At 40.9% G+C, this 20,086-nt stretch overlaps 1 protein-coding gene across 1 annotated transcript; it reads right to left on the reverse strand.

Annotated features, from left to right (window-relative positions):
* Positions 1 to 1,124: 1,124 nt before the first annotated feature.
* DAZL (deleted in azoospermia like) lies at positions 1,125 to 19,768 on the reverse strand. The gene is made up of 11 exons (XM_040965231.1): positions 19,760 to 19,768; positions 12,191 to 12,337; positions 11,816 to 11,907; positions 11,252 to 11,303; positions 10,565 to 10,628; positions 10,343 to 10,482; positions 8,723 to 8,794; positions 8,105 to 8,155; positions 6,990 to 7,103; positions 5,635 to 5,733; positions 1,125 to 1,178 (listed from the first exon to the last, which is right to left on the reverse strand). The coding sequence occupies exons 1-11, from the start codon at positions 19,760 to 19,762 to the stop codon at positions 1,125 to 1,127; spliced, it is 888 nt and encodes a 295-aa protein (XP_040821165.1). The 5' UTR covers positions 19,763 to 19,768.
* Between the last annotated feature and the right edge of the window lie 318 nt (positions 19,769 to 20,086).

Raw genomic sequence — 20,086 nt, forward strand, 5'->3', positions numbered from 1 at the left:
CTGTGGGCACAGCAAACGGCTGCTATGTGTCATGGGGCGCCAAGCAAATCCAGATACAATTCGTTAAATTTGTGCTTGGATAATTACCTATTGTTAACAACTTTTGTGGCTTAGAAAAGGAAAATCTACATTCTTTCACTACTCTGGACATATTTTGCTTTACAAAAGGAAAGATAATAATAGGCCAACAAAATAAAAATCTAATTACGATACAATAACTAATGTTTTTATAAAAACAGATTCTTTTCAGATACTCTGATTAACCTTTAAGTGACATAAAAAATTTCAGCAGCTTTTAATACCAATATTTTGCACAATTTAAGATACAGCCATTGCTTACAGCATTTTGAGGAAAAGGGAGTAAAATTAAAAAGGAAAATGGTTACTCACTGACAAGTTTATCTACTTAGTAAAGTTTAGTTTGTTTTGTATTCTTAAAAAAAAAACAAAGCAGGCCCAGAATTTTAGTTATCCTAATTACCATCCCAATCAAGCAGAACATACATAGGTGGAATCTAGATGAAGAATAAAATATTTTGAATACATGTAAGACCCACTGACTGGGCTGTTTAGAATCTGTTTTACTGGGTTTAGATAAGGAAGACTTCAATAAAACTGTATACCAAGTTCCACTGATTAAAAATGCAGTTTTAAAAATTCTGCTTTTGTGGTAAATTTCTAGACAAATCAGAAAGCAAAGAACAGTACTCTAAATACTGTCCTGGTCACGGATACTTGTTGGAGAAATGAAATGCTTGTATTCAAACTGTCCAAAACTCTGACCTTTCAAAAGAGGCTTTTTAAAACAATTTTTTGAAAATCTGTATTTACCTTTAAAACTCTTAAAGTTCTAATTTCAATTCTAAAAAGATCCTTACAGATAATCTTAAAAGTTCTTTCTCTGTTTCAATTATTTTTACTTTAAGCTATCAAACATGGAACTAGTTTCTAAATAAACAGCTAATGAAGAACAGTTTCAGTGTAAAATAAAACTACACAATCTAATATAACCCTGAATTCATCAAAATTCAGAGTTAAATTCTATAGCAATGAAAAACTTCCAGTCTCTTCTTAACATTCAAAATCAGCCAATTTCCATGAAACCAGAAAGTTGGCAGGGAGGATCAAACAGATTTAAGCACTGCCCGACTTCTTCTAAAGTGATGCACTCTTTTATCCTAGAAAAGACAAACAGGTTTTTTTAAAGTCACTGAAAATTTCCTATTGATCTAACAGAGCTGCAATACTTAGAAAGTATTTATTTTCAGTTTAAGTATTATACATAACAAGAAAAAAAAGCAATCCTTGTTGTGAAGCATTCTTCAACTTTGGGCTAGCAGTGTATACCAAGATGGATAGTTTTATGTGACGGAAATCTCAGTAAACTCCGAAACGGAGCACTTTTACTAGGTATTATTTTATGCGTTTTAAACTAGTGATTAGGCAGTGCTATCTCAAATACAAATGGTGGAAATGTATGTGATTTTTTTTCAAAGTACTGTTTTTACTAACAGAATTTCGTCTTGGGGAAATCATAGATTATAAACATCTCTCTGTCACTTCAATTTGAAATCCCATGTTTTAGGATGCAAGATTTCAGCTGTAGCATTTTTAAACAATGTGTCTCCAACCTGTGAGAATGTACCGTCCTTTAGGAACGAAGAGGAAAACTGAAAAGGGTCATCCGCTGGTCTCCTCAAGGACACTGGGCCTCTCGGAAACTCAAGCGCAGTATATTTGTAACTGCTACACATTCCCTTCATGCTTTAAATCACCTCTAGATTGTTAATAATATCAACTGCAACGTACACAGTTGTTATACTGTTTAGAAAAGAGCAACAATTGAGAATGCACATGTTCATTTTAAATGCAGCTTAAAAAGCAAAGTGTTACTTCACAGCTGGCTGATCTACAGATGTGGCACCTATGGATAAAGAGGGTCACGTGCACGCACACCATCTCGCCCTCATTCTTTGTTGCTGGCAGAGGTGCAGAAAGAGGCAAGGCCTCAAAAAGAGTAAGGGGAGCTCTGCACCATGGCTCAACTGACTAACTCTCCCCTTACAATCCCCATTGTGGGGTCCACATCCCGCCCAGTTCCCACTTGTGGCCTGGGAAGGCAGCAGATGGTCCGAGGCTTTCCTTGGGATCCTGCACCTGCATGGGAGACCTAGAAGAAGCTCCTGGCTTCATATCAGCTCAGCTATGGCCAGTGTGGCTACTTGGCAAATGAAACACCGGATGAAGATATTTCCCTTTGTCTCTCTTTCTCTCTGTATATCTGCCTTTCTGATAAAAATAAGTCTTAAAAAATATTTTTTATCAGATTTTTTATTTATTTTTATCAGAAAGGCAGATATACAAAGAGAAAGAGGGACAGAGGAAGATCCTCCGTCCACCTATTCATTCCTCAAATGGTCACAATGGCTGGAGCTGAGTCAATCCGAAGCCAGGAGCCAGGAGCCCGTCACACGTCCACCACACAGGTGCAGGGTCCCAACGCCCCAGGCCATCCTTGACTGCCTTCCCTGGCCACAAGCAGGGAGCTGGACGGGAAGTGGGGCAGCCAAGACTAGAATTGGCATCCACTTGGTATCATGGCACTTGTAAGGTGAGGACCCCAGAAACCAGGTTACTGTGCCGGCCCTCAATCTTTTTTTTAAAAAAAAAAAAGGTGGAAAAAAGAGTAATGGAACTGAGTAAACCAGTAAAAATCACATAATAGCATTTTCTTTTCTACAGTTTATTCGGCTGTACCATTTTTTAAGGATTAAATCTAGTTGTCATGTAAGGAGATGCGTTATCTGGAGATTAGGTAATCTGTCAGCAGGATAAGTCTGTCCTACTTAGTTTATGGCCTAGAAGAGTGACCCAACTGATACATTTCTCTTCAGATGTCACAGGGGAAACTTAAAATTGTGAAAGTACTGGAATTAACACAACAAAGAGAATTTTCCATGGAAATGGAAAGTACATTCAAATGCTGTGATGTGCTCAATTTCAACAGAAATAGTAAAAACAACACTTGGCCAACTGTCTAGATGCCAAACAACCGTAGGCTGCCAACTTCTTTTTTTTTTTTTTAAAGATTTATTTATTTTTATTGGAAAGGCAGATATACAGAGAGGAGGAGAGACAGAGAGGAAGATCTTCTGTCTGATGATTCACTCCCCAAGTGAGCGCAACGGCCGATGCTATGCCGGTCCCAAGCCAGGAGCCTCTTCTGGGTCTCCCACGCGGGTGCAGGGTCCCAAAGCTCTGGGCCGTCCTCGATTGCTTTCCTGGGCCACAGGCAGGAAGCTGGAAGGGAAGCGGGGCTGCCGGGATAGAACCGGTGGCCATATGGGATCCTGGGCGTGCAAGGCGAGGACCTTAACCACTTGCGCCACCGCGCCGGGCCCGGCTGCCAACTCCTAACTCCTAGCAAGGGAGCTGAAAGCTTTAAAATTTAAAGGGAAGTTTTGTCTACAGTCATGTGAAAAATAAAGTTTAAAGAATTTTGGGGGGGGGGCAGGCACGGTAGTCTAAACTCCTTGCCTTGAATGTTTGAATGTATTAGCATCCCACATGGGGTTTGTGCCCCAGAAGCTCCACTTTGTTCCCAGCTCTCTGCTTGTGGCCTGGGAAAGCAGCAGATGAAGGCAAAAGCCTTGGGACCCTGCACCCACTGTGGGAGAACCAGAAAAAGCTCCTGGCTCCTGGCTTCGGATTATCTTAGCTTCAGCTCTTGCAGCTAATTGGTGAGTGAAGCAGCAGATGGAAGATCTTTCTGTCTCTCCTCCTCTCTATAAAAATCTGACTTTCCAATAAAAATAATCTTTTATTAAAAAAAGAATATTTTCTTCTTTGTTAAAAAAGAATTTAAATATTAATCTTCAGAACTTTGCACAAGGTAGGTAGGTTGTCAGACAAACCAGAGTTCTTTCCAGTCTGAAGTGGATTCTGTGTATACAGAAAGGAACAGGTAAAGAGCAAAATGTCAATTTAAAGGAATTATATTTACTACCTACTGTGGTTTTTACTCTTCTGTATTATAGGAATTCCTTACTATTTTGTAAAAAAAAAAAATCAATTTTAAGATTCATTTAAGTTTATTCACAGGATTTTAAAAAGGCAGTCTGCTTTCTCTATTTAACAGATACAAAGTAATAGGCAAAACTCTTCTCTTTAGGAACCAGTGCTGTGGTGTAGCAAGTGAAGCCTCTGCCTGTGACACCAGCATCTCCTGCTGGTTCAGTCTGAGCTGCACTCCTCACCTGGGAGAGCAGGAGAGGATGCCTCACATCCTTGGGCTCCCGGTACCCACATGGAGACCCAGAGGAAGCTGCGCTCCAGGTTCCTGCCTGCTTCAGCTCTGGCTAACTGCAACCACTCCGGGAGTGAAGACAATGGATACAAGACCTCTCTCCCTGCCTCTCCTCTCTCGTGAAATCTAGCTTTCAAATAAAAATAAATAAATCTAATAAATAATACTAAAAATCCAACTTCTCTTTGAATATAAAACAGTACAGTCACTTTGAACAAACTGACATTTTCTCAATTATTAAGCACAGTTAAACCATGTGACTGAAATCTCATTCCTGGGCATATTCCCTAGATTCAGGACAAATAAAAACTTCCGTCTTCTCAATAACTTGTGCATGATATTTATAACCTGGATGTCTATCAGCTGATGAAGGAATAAACATGGTATATTCATAAACTAAAAAAGAAATACACGCTGTAACACCAATGAACTTTTAGATCAAATACCCTACGATTCTACTTAGAAAACATCTAGAATAGAAAAGTCCTTAAGAAAGTTAAGTTTATGATTGCCTAAGGCTAAAATAGAAAAGTTAGGGAACAGGGGAGTAAGTAACGCCAGTGACTATTCTACAATCTACTGGGATCAGCATTACACAATCCTGTGAATCTACTAAAAAATCCCAGTGAATTATACGCGTTAAATAGGTGACCTATATTGTACCTACATCTTGACAAACGTCTTATTTAAACACACACCTTCCCTATCTTAAACACAATATCTGAGTGAATTTTACACTCACATACTCCAATACAAAGGGACCTGAGAGACTTTCTGTGCCGCCTCCTCATTTGCACGTGTAAGAACTCGAGCCTCAGGGAAACTGAAATGACCGGCCAGGTGGGAGAGCAGCAAGCTCACGCTGTCCGTCTGGAAGTCCCACAGGTCGCATCTCTCCCCTCAGTGTTTCCTGCAGTATTTCACTGACGCTCTCCTGCCACATTGTTCGGGAGCGTCATTGGCGTGATCCATTTTCATCTGATCCATTTTCAACTGAACTCACCTCAAGTTCAGTTCTTTAGATCTTTTTTCTTTACTACTTGGTCAAACTAATATTTTCCTTTCGACTACATTCTTTCATGAATCCTTTCAACTATAAGCTTAGTCAAGGCTTTCTCCCTGAAGATAAACCACATCCTACCAAGATTTGACTGTTATCAAATACTTTGCTGGGTAAAATTCACTTGCTGTGCTTTACTGGGCTACAGTAAAACCCCAATGCTTCATTTAAATGCTCCAAATCATCTGTAAACACACATACCACAAGAAAAAGGATACTTCAAAGCTAATAAATCCATTTTTTATCCTGCATACCATTTTTTTCATACCTTGAAGTAATCATCTTGAGTCACAACAGAGTTTCTCAGCCTGTTCTCTGGACTAAACAAACACGACACCACTGTCTGTATGCTTCGGTCCACGGATTTCTGAAACACAGAAGTCTTCAGTAATCTAAAGACAATTTGACTCATAATGAAGCATTTTTTTTTAAAAAAAAAAAAACGTTTAATGAACAAACACTCTTACTATGCAAGTCCTAATTCTTACCACATCACTTAAGTTTTCCACTTAAGTGTTCTGACAAACTGAAGTATTTTAGAATTTTAATGATGAAATATTAGCCTTAAAAACTCAATTTCTGAAACCCTTATCTTATGCTTCAACTTTTTAAATCTCTCCTGTTAGATATAAACAGTGAATTCCAGTACTGTTAAGAAAAAATACCCAATTATACAGTTATACTGTTACTTTCATATTTTTTCACAATCTTAAATTTTTTTCATTTCATGACTCTAGAGTTCCAACATTTTTGTCCGAAGACACACATGATAAAAGTCCACACTCCAAGATGACAGTCGTTCAGCAGATATCCTGTATACCAACTTTTATATCTTACCCATTCAATAAAACATATTTTAATTCAAAAGTGAAATACTGGGGGCGTGGCGTAGTAAGTTAAGCCTCAGCTTGCTGTCATCCCATGTGGGCACTGGCTGGAGTCCCAGCAGTTCCACATCCAATCCAGCTCCCTGCTCATGGCCTGGGAAAGGCGAGAAAGACGGCCATGCCTTTGGGCCTCTGCATCCATTTGGGAGAGACCTGGAAAAAACTCCAGGCTAGTGGCCTTGTACTGGCCCAGCTCTGGCCAATGCAGCCATTTGGGGAGTAAACCAGTGGGGTTGATTGCTCTGTAAATATTCCTTTCAAATAAAATTAAATAAATTTAAGTGAAAGTATTATCACAGAAACCTGATCTTACAATAACAAGAAAATCAACAACTTTGTCTACTTCAATATTTGAATAATTACCACTTTTCCACTTGAGAGCTTCCACAAGCATGTTAGAAGGTCCATAAACAAAGTGTTTTACTATTCAGGTAAATACTTGTTTAAATTGTAAAAAATACATGTTAAAAATACTAATAATATTTCTTAATATATGATGAAATAAATAAAAACAAACTGGAAGAGGAGAGAGGCCTACCACTGAATCTGAAACTGTATGTACACGCTAGAAAGTAGGGATGCCAGAAACTTCATGGGCTTTTCCATTAATGGCTAAATGTTAGTTAATTAATTATGCTCTATAAACAAATGTCTTCCATCTTTAAAAGGGTCATTATTAAAATCTGAATATATAAATACAAAATATTAACAATAATCAACACAATTAAATGTTTGCCTTTTGCGAGCCGTTTCCAGGGGATGGAGCAGCTTCATGAACGGAGCATTCATTCGACAAAACTTCAGCTCCTGGATCAACGTCACTGCAGTGGTAGTTAACAGCTGTGTAAGCCTACGTTAAAAAAGACAATGGTGTAATTGAAGTCGTACAGGTACATTTCTAAGTTGAAGTTCAATTATATTATTTCAGCTTAAACTGAATGGCCCAAGGGCAGTAAGGCAAAGATTTACTTATAAAATGACCTCAAGGTATTAACACAATCAGAACTAGGACTCCAAGAAAAACAAATTCTAAACGGGCAGTAAGGGAGTACTTGAAAATTTTACCTGTTAGTTCTATCTTTCAAATATTCGATCCTGATGATGACAAGGGCTCAAGGTGTTTCAAAAGTGGTACAACCTTTTATTTTAACACTCTCCTTATTTGACGGTATTAACAGTACTAGCATTTCCGTTTCTCTTTAACAGATGTCTTACAGGTAGCAGAACCAGAGGCAGATTGTAGGCAGATTCTATGTTAATCCTAAACCTGCATTAATACCTTTCTGATTATGTATTCTAGCAGTGATTATTTACCATATGCAGAGCAGCCCTTGCTTAAACACAACAAATAAAAAACACTTTCTCCCACAGGAGTGTACATTTTTGAAAACAAGAAATTGTGAAAGCATAACATAAAATTTAAAAGCGTACTGAAAAGCACTTAGAGGGCCAGCACGGGAAGTGAAATTGCTGCCCACGAAGGTCTGCAACCTGGACGTGCTGGTTCGTGTCAAAACCATTCCACCTCCAACCTAGCTTTCTGCTGGGGCCTGGGAAGGTAGCAGACGGACCACCGACGACAGACCACCATCTGAGCGCCCCTGCAACCCCTGTGAGAAACCAGGATGACGTCTCCTAACTCCCGCTTCAGCCTGGCCCAGACCTGCATGGTGTAGCCATATGAGGAGCAAATCGGCATAGAGAAGCCGTTTCCCTCATTCTCTACACTGCTCTGCCTTTCAAGTAAACAAATTTAAAAAAACATCATAGCAAACAAAAGGCCAAAAACACGTAATAGTTAAATGAGGAAACTATTAAAGAATAAGAGATATTTATTTTAATTCATTTTACCGGAGGTATAACATAACTTCTTGGCTCCCCAGCAGGCCACTGTGGTGGCATCTTGAAAAAGAAAAAAGAAACAAAAAATTACTCAAATATTACTCAATATTACTCAAATAGCTAGTTCAGCTACCTGACAGCAACAATGGAAGAAAAAATGTTAAAGCACAGATGTCAGGGCACGGTGGTGAGCGGTGGCTGCTCTGCTCCTGCTCCAGCTTCCTGCCAGCACAGCACAGGGACAGTGACCCACGGTCCCCAGGGCCCGGGCTCTGCTCTCCCATCCCTGACCCTGCAGACTCTGGGGACCAAACCAGTGAATGAAAGCTCTCTGTCACTCCCTCCCTCTGTCACTCCGGCTTTTTAAATAAATAAACAAGTCTTTAAAAAAATCAGACAATAGCTCTTAGAAGACAGTCATACAAAAGTGCTTGCTAAAGTACATTTTGGTCAAAACTATCATTCCATTATTTCTAAATAACAGAAGCTATGGTCTCTGCAATGCTTTTATATTTTTGTCCTTTAGATACACTTTGCTAGTTCAAATGCCAAACTACTTATGAAATTTATAAAAATAAAAGCCTCACAATATTTCAAAATATATCAACTTGTTCCCTCTTAAATTACCTGATAATTATAAACAGGCAGCTGATATCCAGTGATGACCTGAACTGGTGAACTTGGGTAAGGAGGATATGCCTGAAAACGAAGTTTACAGAACAACTGGTTTAATAACTAAGGTAAATCTGAAAAAAAAAAAAAACACAACCCTATTCTCAACATAACAAAATACGAACATCAAGAAATACTCAGTATTATGCTAGATTAAATAGCATCTATACTCATTCCTATAATTCCAAATGAATGCCTGAGTTCATGATAAAGAAGTACTGACTTTTGTGGCAGGCAGGAAGAATGAACGAACGACAGGTGACTGATTTTACCAACCTGTGTTTATCTTCTGTCTTTACTTATCCCCACTCAGTTCTTTCTCCCACTTGTGATAGAGCTCTTAATGGGACTGACATTCATGTAAGTCAAATTAATCCTTCTGCTATTTCATTTAAAAAACACTTTAAAATGGTTTAGTAATCCTTCGACAATATTATTCCATGATGTGTATCCTCCAACAGACTTCATGTTTTTCCTTTATTTCATTTCTAAAGATTAAGGGTAGACTACTATCCCAAACTGGTAGATAAAGAATCCCCTTACATATTTCAATAAATATTCATTAATTAAAACCACAAAGGTAATAGCATTCATGAACATTCATAATAGATTTGGTGACCAGCATTGTTAACACAGCAGGTGAAACTATGCCCTCTCTGCTGGGCTCTCACAAGGGTGCCAGTTGGAGTCTCAGCTGCTCCACTTGCAATCCAGCTCCCTGTTAATGTGCCAGGGAAAGCAGCAGAGGAGGGCCGGAGTTCTTGGACCTGTGCACTCATGTGGAGGACCACAGGCTCCTGGCTTCTGGGTCCTGGCTGCAGTTTAGCCCAGCACTGGCAGCTGTGATGGACAGTGAACCAGCAGACGGAAAATTTCTTATTCTCTATGATTCTTCCAATAAAATAAATCTTTAAAAAAATCACAGCTCTCAGTAAAGGTTAAGAACAAGTATGGCTTTTCCTTTCTAGCCATGTTCAGAACACGAAAAATGAAAGATGTAACCTATGTTTCAGATAGACGAAAATGCAGGCGAGAGAGAGAGAGAATGAAAACTATTTTACTATTACATTTTTTTTTGCAGCAAAGACAGTATCTTTAAAATGAACTAAGGAGAAAATAAATGTTATTTATGAACAAAAGAGAATAAGCATACCAAATCCCACTTCAAAGCAACCAGGACCAGACAAATTCTACACCAGAAACTCCCAGGGTTTGTAGCTACTAAGGTACACCAGCAATCTATCTAAAACCAGAATACATCCAGAAGTCAGCAATCTATATGAGAGGAAGCACATGGAAATTACTGAAAGTAAAAGATGGCTGAGGCAGTTGCTAGTTTTAAATAAACTAGAAAGATACTTGAAGAAAGTTGCCTTTAACTCTCTGAAGACTCGTAACACAGAAGGAAGAGACTTGTCCTCTAAGAAATGCTTGGCAATTCTATACAAACATGTTTTAGCTAATTGATTAGAAAAATACCTGAGAGATTTCTAGCAAAAGTTAATTTTTATCACCCAAAGTATAAACATTGAACTATATTTTCATTTATGACAGATGGTGACTGCGGTGACTCACCTGCACATACTGAGCGATGGGATTCATCATGGCTGGAGGCTGCATGTAGGCTTCAGTGCTTGGACTGCCCCACATACTGGGAAACTGCGGGGGAGCGGGAGGGTTCAACACCAGCGGACGAGGCTGCACATGATAGGCACCTTTTAAGAAAATTATACACAAAATATACTTTTAGTTCTCTGAAAAATAATCTACCAACAAAACAATTTCTTTTTTACTCACATAAATTTTGTTTCCTGATTGCAGGGCCCAGTTTCAGCTTTTTACCATGAAAGTTTATCTGTGACTGAAAACAAAAACAGTAACAAAATTAGAATCGTTTTCCTAGTCTTTACCTTCCAACACCTGTGTAAATACCAGTGTTCTTTAACCCTGAAATCTCTGGCTTAACTGGTAAAACACTGCCTTGGATGGCCGTGGGTTTGAGTCCTGGCTCCCGCTAACGGCTTGAGAAGCAAGGCAGTGGGAGATGTCCCCAGTGCCAGGGCCCCTGCCACCCACACAGGAGACCCAGAAACAGCTCTGCCTTTGGCGGCCATTTGGACAATCAGTCTGTGCAGGATTTCTCTCTCTCTCTCTAACTCTGACTTTACATAAACCTTTAAGAAAAACAGATCAGTGGTTAAGTATATATCAAAACAAACTTATTTTCCTTCTTGACCACTCTAATCATGCGTCAACAGAATTTGATCCAAAAGCTATCAACTGGCCCCATGTCTTCCTCTCTAGTTCTTGAAACTATTTATCCAGTCAAAAATAAGACATGTTATGCGAGATTATTCTAAGCTTGGATTTGAACAAGAAGTGTTACCGTTCTCTGTATTTAGCCTAAGAATTAGTATATTCAGGACTCAATAAACATTTCATTAATAAACTAAATAAGACATTTTCCACACAAAGATTACTTACTTCCACTATCTTCTGTACATCCACATCATTATAAAATGAAACAAATCCATAGCTAGAAAGGCAGATAAATGAAAGATAAAATCATCTCTGTATGGTAACTGGTTAGCACTTCTAGGAGATAACAGGAATGGTCACGGGAAAGGTGGGCAATCCGCTGCACTAATTCATCTGTGAGATGCGCTAGATCCTCCGTAAACAGGACTACTTCTAACTCCTTAAAATCTCACCTACGTTAGAATATACTGTGACAAGGTGGCATGGGAACCCCAGTCCCAACATAACATCCTCACCTACAAATATGAAATTTACTATCTAATGCAAGACGGTTAAAACTTAAGGTTCTGTGAAATATGCAAAGAAAACAATTCTTTGGTAAAATCAATTAATCCACTTGGTCAAAATAGGAAAAACTGAAAAAACAAATAATAGGAAACTGCTGAAGATCTAACAAACTTTTTTTTGCATGCAAGAAATGAACAAAGCAACACATTTCATTCATGAAACAATAGCAGATGCTAGCATTCAGATGTTTGCTAATTGACAGGCACTACATGTTTTACTTACCCCTTGGACACACCACTTCGATCCGTGATTATTTTTACTTCTTTAACAGAACCATATCTAGCAAAGAAACTTCTAATTTCTGCTTCATCCATCTATGAAAAAGATTAAACTTTAAGAATAAAAATTCAGCGTTTGACATTTTAAATTCTACTCTAAAGGGAGCCTTACAACGTGAATTAATTCCCTCAAGTGTCACCCAGGACATGTAGCTCTCTGTCAACAGTATGTTTAGCTCCTATGGTTAAACACAAAACCAACTCTGCACAAAATACAAAAAAAAAAAAAAAAAAAAAATTAAAAAAAGGCTTGCAACAGGATCAAATTTCCATTCCAGACAATGTATTTTAAAATATAAATGAAATGTGAATACAATACCCTAACATCAATTCCACCAACAAATATGGTGTTGGGCATGATTTTGCCTTCTGGTAGAACATAGCCTTGGCTCGAAGCAGCTGATGAGGACTGGGTGCCGGCCTCCCTGGAGGCTGCTGAGCTCGCAGCCTCAGAATTTGCAGCAGACTGTAACACAGAGAGCAGACCATCACAACGAGACACACAAAACCCATGCACAACATGAAACCTAAGTTCTGCATTTAAAGAACAAACTATTTTATGTAAATTGTTCTTCATTATATATAGATCAGTCATCAATATAGCTTAGTTCAGACTCCAGTTTTAAAGCAATCAAGGGTACGGTACTTTGTTTTTTCTAAAAGATCTATTTAATTTTTTATTTTATCTTCCATCCATTGGTTCACTCCCCAAGTGACCGCAATGGCCGGAACTGAGGCAATCTGAAGCCAGGAGCCAGGAACTTCCTCCAGGTCTCCCACGCAGGTGCAGGATCCTAAGGCTTTAGGCCATCCCCGACTGCTTTCCCAGGCCACAAGCAGGGAGCTGGGTGGCAAGTAGGGCCGCCAGGATTAGAACCAATAATCATAAGGGACCCCAGTGCATTCAAGGGAAGGCATTTGGCCACCAGGTTACTTGGCTGGGCCCAAGGGTACTGTACTTTATTAAGCCTAATGTTGCCCATTATTATCACTTATACAATTCTACGAAAGACTGGCTTTGTATTTTCTGACTTGTAAGAAAAAACAGTTCAGATTAGCAAAAATTAAAATTATTAGAAGCATACTGTTTTACACTGGCAAACAAATTCTAATTTTATAGAATACATGAATAAAAAGCATGGTGGGGGCCCAGGTGGTTGGAACAGCAGGCTAATTCTCCACCCTTTGGCGTCAGCATCCCATATGGGTGTGGGTTTCTGTCTGGCTGCTCTGCTTCAGTTCCCGCTCCCTACTCATGGCCTGGGAAAGCAGCAGAGGATGGTCCAGGGCACTGGGACCCTGTAATCACATCGGAGACCCAGAAGCAGCTCCTGACTCCTGGCATTAGATTAGCCCAGTTCTGGTCATTATTATTGAGAAAGTGAACAACCAATGGAAGAACTTCCTTGTCTCTCCTTCTCAGTAAAAATCTGCTTTTCAAATGAAAGCAAAACAAATCTTCATTAAAAAACCATGGAAATCTCTTAGAAAAGGTAAAAGATGCATCAAGAAGAAAACCAAGTATCAAAGTTTCAAACTAACCTGTTTTATTTCACCTTTTTACTCCATATAATCAATAACGTGCATTTTATAATTTTAACACTCCCTGTTAGTACACCTGTTTAGCTCAGGAAATGGATCATGCATGCATTATTTCCCACATACCACAGCTCTTACTTAAAAAGAGGGGTGAGAGCTGTAGTACTCTCCCCCAATGTTAAGGCATTCAAAGCTTTGAAATCAGTTTCCTTCCTAAATAATACTAAGTCATTTCCACTAATTTTAATTTTTACAGTGGGATGAAGGATATAATGCCATGTTTGTTTTCAGATAAAGAAATCCATACAGAAAGCTCATTACTTTTCTGGATTTTGATCAGAACTGTTTTTAGTCTTCCCACAGTAGGTTCTGTGGCTAATGTCAACTTTCTGAAACAGAATTCATAGGTAAGAGAGAGACTGGAGAAGCAGAGTAACTTAAGCAAACGAAAAATTATTCCATTGGGCGAGCTCTGTTCACGTCCCTTACTTGCTTATAAGCCACTTGTTCACTTGTTCCGGGCAAACTACTTTGCAAATGAAAGGAGGCAACATCTGTGAATGCATTTTGTAAAGCATAAAGTGATACGGTAATGTATATTACTATGTGCTTATCTGAATTTATTTTCAATAGGTTGTTACAGAAAGTTTCTCTCTTTTACTATTTTAGCTGACTTCTTTTGTGGGTACTTTATTAACAACTAGCTGGAATTTCAGGAAATTATTTGAAGACACCTATTTATCTAAAACTCATTCATGAATTAAATGATTACAAGAGATAAATATGGAAGACTTCTGAGAAAGTTCTCAGACATACACCTGCAACCAACATAAAGAAAAGCAAGCAACTGCTCCATCTTTCTGTAAAGGAAACAACACTTCTTACAGCAATTAACATAAAGAGACAGCAGGAAAACCCCTAAATGATAATTAAATGCTAGGGGCTACTGATAATCATTCCATAAACTGTTCTACTATTTGGAGAGGAAATTAAAATTGTCACATGACCAAAGTTGACTCATGTGCTTCTCTCTTCATGTGTGTTTACACTCATTATTCTGGTTTTCTATATGAATACTCTCTAATTCTTTCCTATAACTGGATATTGTATGACAATGAAGTAGAAAACAGTGAAAATATGTTCCTACAGTATTTTCTTCTATTTCTGAAAAAATTTCAACATTTTTGCTAATTTTCCATTTATCTGAAAGGCAGAGAGACGGAAACCTTCCACCTGCTCCCCAGATGACTGTACAAGCCAGAGGTGGGCCGAGCCAAAGCCAGGAACTCACTGCGGGTCTCGCAGTGGGTGGCTGACAGCCATGTGCCCGAGCTTTTACCTGTTGCCTCCCAGGGCACACACTGGCACCGTGACAATTTTGCCCTGCAATCCCTTGACTTTCTGCTCAACTGTCCCTTCACTTGTAAATGAACTTTGTAAAGCTACAGAGTCAACCATCTCTGGACTACAATGTATGAATGTAGCTGAAGCGCGCCTATGCCCGAGACTTCAGAAGAGTTCATGCCTCCCCAGCTCCTGCTCACAGCCGAAGCAATGTTCTGCAGTAACACATGAGATATAGTCTTGGTATTCGGGGGGCAGAAGGTCATGGCTATTACTAAGCATTCTACATAACTGACCTAAAATCTGAATAGGGTTTTGACAGAAACCTTGTCACAATACCACTAGAAATAAAGTGAAAAATCATTCATGAAGAACTTGTTTTTCATTGTTCAATAAAATAAGCCTTTGCAGAATCTCAGTGTCCTGGCTCAAGAAGTGAGTGGTTAGATGGGCACCATGTCTCACCAGGCTAATCCTTCACCTTCAAGTGCCACCATACCGTATAGGCCCTGGTTCATGTCCTAGTGGTTCCTCTTCCCATCCAGCTCCCTGCTTATGACCCTGGAAGGCAGCAGAGGACGGACGGCCCAAGTCCTTGGGTGATCCTGAAAAAGCTCCTGGCTTTCGATCAGCTCAGCTCTGGCCATTGTGTTCACTTGGACAGTGAACCAGCCAATTTAGGATCTTTCTCTCTGTCTCTCCTTCTTTCTATAAATCTGCCTTTCCAGTAAAAACAAGTAAATCTTTAAAAGAACAAAACGAAGTGAATGACTGAAAAAGATCTCTATTTTCAGATTCTATGTGCCAAAGAAAAACGAGGCTTCAGATGTAATGATTTGATAGGAAGAAAAGCACACAGTATCATAGGAAACTTGGTTTTGCCTTGGATTTTGCATGTTGGCTGCCTGCTTAACTGGGGAGTAAATACAATACGCATCTAATCACTAATTCTGTAATGTCTGAGATAAGGCAGGCATCAATGTGTGCTCATCTTTGGCCAGCAGGTGGCGGTCAAAACTAACAAAGTAAATAAACCACTCCATCGATCAAATCTGAAACAGCAGGGATACTACACCGGTGATGCATATTTACATGATTTGTAAGTAAAACAAAAAAAGGAAACTGATTATCTTATTTTTGCGACTAAAAATACTCTTAAAAGTGAATGCTCAGGACAAGCAGAAGTTTGATGTTAAATATAATTTCAAACCATTATATGGATGATGAAAAACTGCATTAATTGTAACTCTTCTGATGAATTCTAACTTCAGCTTGGTGGGTTCTGAATGAGCCATTTTGGGACAGTGACATGGGCAAGCTTGGAGATCCCCAGACACGCAAACTTTTGTTTATCTTAACATACCTCTGTTAATATTTGAGTATCTAAGGAACAAGAAAACTAAAAACTGGAAAAATCCAAATTCCTAGGATATCAGCTTCTTTGACATTAAGTTAGTGCAATTAATACGTAAGCAAACTGAGATCTACACTTGTAATTTGTACTCATCAAAGTTAGTTATGTCAACAAGAACGAATTTATAAAAGAGAAAAGCCAAAATTAAGGAAATGAAAATCAGAATAAACACTTAACATGACTCCAAGAGCAGCTTCTGGGCAGTGGGGCGGGAAAGCAGGAAGTCATATGGCCCACTACTGGGGAGCAACAGGCCGAGCCGCGCTTGCTCCCACAAAAACAAACAACACTTTCAAATCGCCTGTGACTTCACCTCATCATTGAAAAAGAATCTGAGAAAACATAGCATTCATTTTTAATTTTTAAAAATTCATTTATTTGAACAGAGAGACAGAAGGAGAGGTCTTCCACCCCAAATGGCTGCCTGACAGCTGGGGCCAGGCCAGCCTGCAGCCAGGAGCCTGCGCTTCCTCCAGGTTTCCCAGGGGCGCTGCTGAGGCCTTCCTTGGACCATGCTTCCTGCTTTCCCGGGAGCATCAGCAGGGATGTGAACTGATACCCATACGCGATGCCAACAGGCAGTGGCTTGACTTGTGAGATCACAATGCCAGCCCCCTTTTTCAATTTTTAAAAAATAACCAACAAAACATACATTTTATTTTCTATGGATCTAATTCTAAGATAGTACCAAGTTTAAAATTAAACACCAAAGGTTATTTTCATAGAAACCAAGAATAGAGTAAGGGGCAGCACTTTTATCAAATTTCTTCTACCATGTGTGGTAAATAACTGAGTTTTTAGGAGCTAACAGAAATAACAAAAATATACAAGTAAAAAGGTAGGTTAACAATTTACATATAAAAAAGACAGATGAGTTTTTTAAAAAGTATGTCAGACTGGAATTGTGACATGAAATGACGCAATGTCACGCGGGTGCTGGCTGGCGGCCCGGCTGCTCCACCTGCAATGCAGTGGCCTGCTCCAGTTCACTGCTCCTGGGAAAGCAGCAGTAGATGGTCTAAGCACTCGGTTCCTTAAACCTGCTTCGGAGTGTGAATTAAGATCCCAGTTCCTCTATTCCACCTGGCTCCGCACTGGCCATTGTGGCCACGTGAGATGGAACAGTAGATCGAAAACCTTGGTTTCTCCTTTCTGTAACTCTACCTTTCGAATACATACATACATACATACATACATATATATATATTTAAGATTTATTTATTTGTATTGGAAAGTCAGATATACAGAGAAGAGAAAAGACAGAAAGATCTTCTGTTGTTGATTCACTCCCCAACTGGCCACAATGGCCAGGGCTGCACCCATCCAAAGCTAGGAGCCTGAATCCTCCCGGGTCTCCCACATGGGTGCAGGGTCCCAAGGCTTTGGGCCGTCCTCGACTGCATTCCTGGGCCACAGGCAGGGAGCTGGATGGGAAGTGGAGCTGCTGGGACGTAAACTGGAGCCTCTATGGGATCCCGGAGCATGAAAGGCAAGAACTTTAGCCGCGAGGCTACCACTGCTGGCCCCAATAAACACATTTTTTAAAATTATGACTTTTTAAAATAGGTTTATTTATTTTTATTACAAAGTCAGATATACAGAGAGGAGGAAAGATAAAGAGGAAGTGGAACTCTGGGGATTAGAACCGGCGACCATATGGGATCCCAGTGCATTCAAGGCAAGGACTTTAGCCAGTAGGCCATACCGCCGGGCCCTAATGAACACATTTTTAAAAAGTCACATCAACATAGTGAAGTATTTTCTCTCTCTTATGTTTGCAAGAATGAAAAATAATAAAACCTCTCATGGGAAAGATTTTAGATATCAAATCAATCTGCATGTCATCAGTGGGAAAATTGTACACTTCACGATTAGTACCTTGTAAAAATTTTTTATAAATTAGAACCATTGTAAAATGGGTGTAGAGATTTCCACTCACTTCGGGAAAGCTATCAGAAGAAATCAACAATGCAAGCACGCCAAGATATTTACACAGTGCTGTGGTGGCTGTTTTAGTACTGGAAAAGTTACTCATCATAAAGAAATTTAGTAAAGTACTGGTACAATTTTCAACATTATACACTCCAAGTTATACTGGTTTCGTGTTATTCCCAGTGTGTGTGCATACATATATATATGATTTACTCCCGTTTGAAAGGTGGAGTCACACAGACTGAGACTGAGATCTCCCAACCACGGGTCCGCTCCCCAGTCGGCAGCAACGGCCTGAGCTGAATCCCTTGGCAGCCAGGAGCCCCTAGCTGGTTGGTCATTCGTGCAGAGTCTTGGGTCATCTTCCACTGCTTTCCCAGGCCACCAGCAGGGAGCAGGATTGGAGATGGAGCAGCTGGCACCCCACATGGGATGGGAGAGTTGCAGGTGGAGGATTAACTTGTTATACCACTGTCCTGTCTGGTATATTGGACAGTAATCGATATAGTACCATATAAAATAAAAAAATTTTGTAAAGTGAACCTTATCTATGCGCAATATAAGCACACAAAATATCTAGAAGGACACACATGGGTCACCATGTAACCGATTTGCAGTGCCGGGATTAAAGCAGGTCGCGATTTTCCTAGATTATTTTCAAATGATAAACTTACTTTCATTTTCAGAAAAAAAAAAAAACGTAAACCGTTAGTATTTCCCATTTCACCTCTAATAATGAAGAGGAAAGAAACTCAATGATTATTAAATTGCATCAAACATGGAGATTTTAAATAACGAATAGGGACCGTTACACATACTTACAAATATGACAATAAAATAGAAGCGTAATAATTATGAAACACAAATGTGAACCCACAGGCTGTTACACGTTTGCGACTTAGTGGTTAGTCCGTGGGCACAGAACTGGGTCCCACAGCGCTTGTGAACCAGTGCGATGCCACTGATTTAAAAACGGACACCAAACGCTCGCTTACAAAATCAACATTCTCCTTCAAAGTTCCTAGAGTGTTGAGAGAGAGAGGCAAAGAAAGGCGTTCCCAGAGTTTAAAAAGCAAATCTAAAAATTCCGTGGGGCGACACCAGAACCCCGGCGCACGTGGCCATGATGGCGGCGGTGGCGTGCGCTGTCAGCAGCGGGGCCAGGGCGGCCTCTTCGCGGGGCGCCCTCGGTGCGTCCTGGGGTCCCAGGGAACGGCCGCCAGCCCACGGACCCCGCGGACCCCGCGGACCGACGCCAGGGCTGTGGGCCCCGCTCAGGGAGCCATGCTCGGAGGCGTCGGGGCGGCCGCCATCTCACAGACCCAGACTCCGTCAGAACCCCAAGACGCGCACGGCCTACGCGCCTGGGGCCTGGGAAGAGTGGGGGACCCTGCCCACGACCCCCTAAAAGAAACCCCTTCGCAACAGACCGCCAACCCCAGAGCCCGGGCTGCCGCGGCCGGCCGTGTCGGCCTCAGGTGTCGCCCTGTGGCCCTTGGGGTGTCCAGCGAGGCCCCCCACCACCGCAAGCCAGGCTGGGGGTCACCCCATCTCCAGCCTCGCTGCCTCTGCCACACGCAGAGAGCCTTTCGCCACACCCCGGAGGACGGTGTCCGGCTCTGTGCCCGGACCCCCTCGCGGGCCTCTGCCTCCACTCACCATGATGGCGGCAAGCCGGCTGGGCTGAGGAGGAAGGGGAGGCCGAGGCCGCGCTTCTGGAAGCACACCTCGGGGGGCTGCTGCGACGTGCGCGGGAGCCCACCGCCCGCTCTCTCTCCAAGGGGCTCGGAGGGCACAGAGAAAACAGACAAAAACAGAAACGAGCAGCAGCGTGAAGCACACCGAGGGCAGCAGGGACGGAGGAGACCCCGGGACTGGGGAGAGGCAGCCGCGGGACTGAGGCGTGGCCACGGGGCTCCCGCAGGGCCTACGCACGGCACGGGCGCGTGCAGCGGCCTCAGCCAATGGGGGACAGGCCGGCGGTGG

This window comes from Ochotona curzoniae, unplaced genomic scaffold, assembly GCF_017591425.1.
Source record: "Ochotona curzoniae isolate NIBS_2020 unplaced genomic scaffold, NIBS_Ocur_1.0 contig_1302, whole genome shotgun sequence".
Taxonomy (NCBI): domain Eukaryota; kingdom Metazoa; phylum Chordata; class Mammalia; order Lagomorpha; family Ochotonidae; genus Ochotona; species Ochotona curzoniae.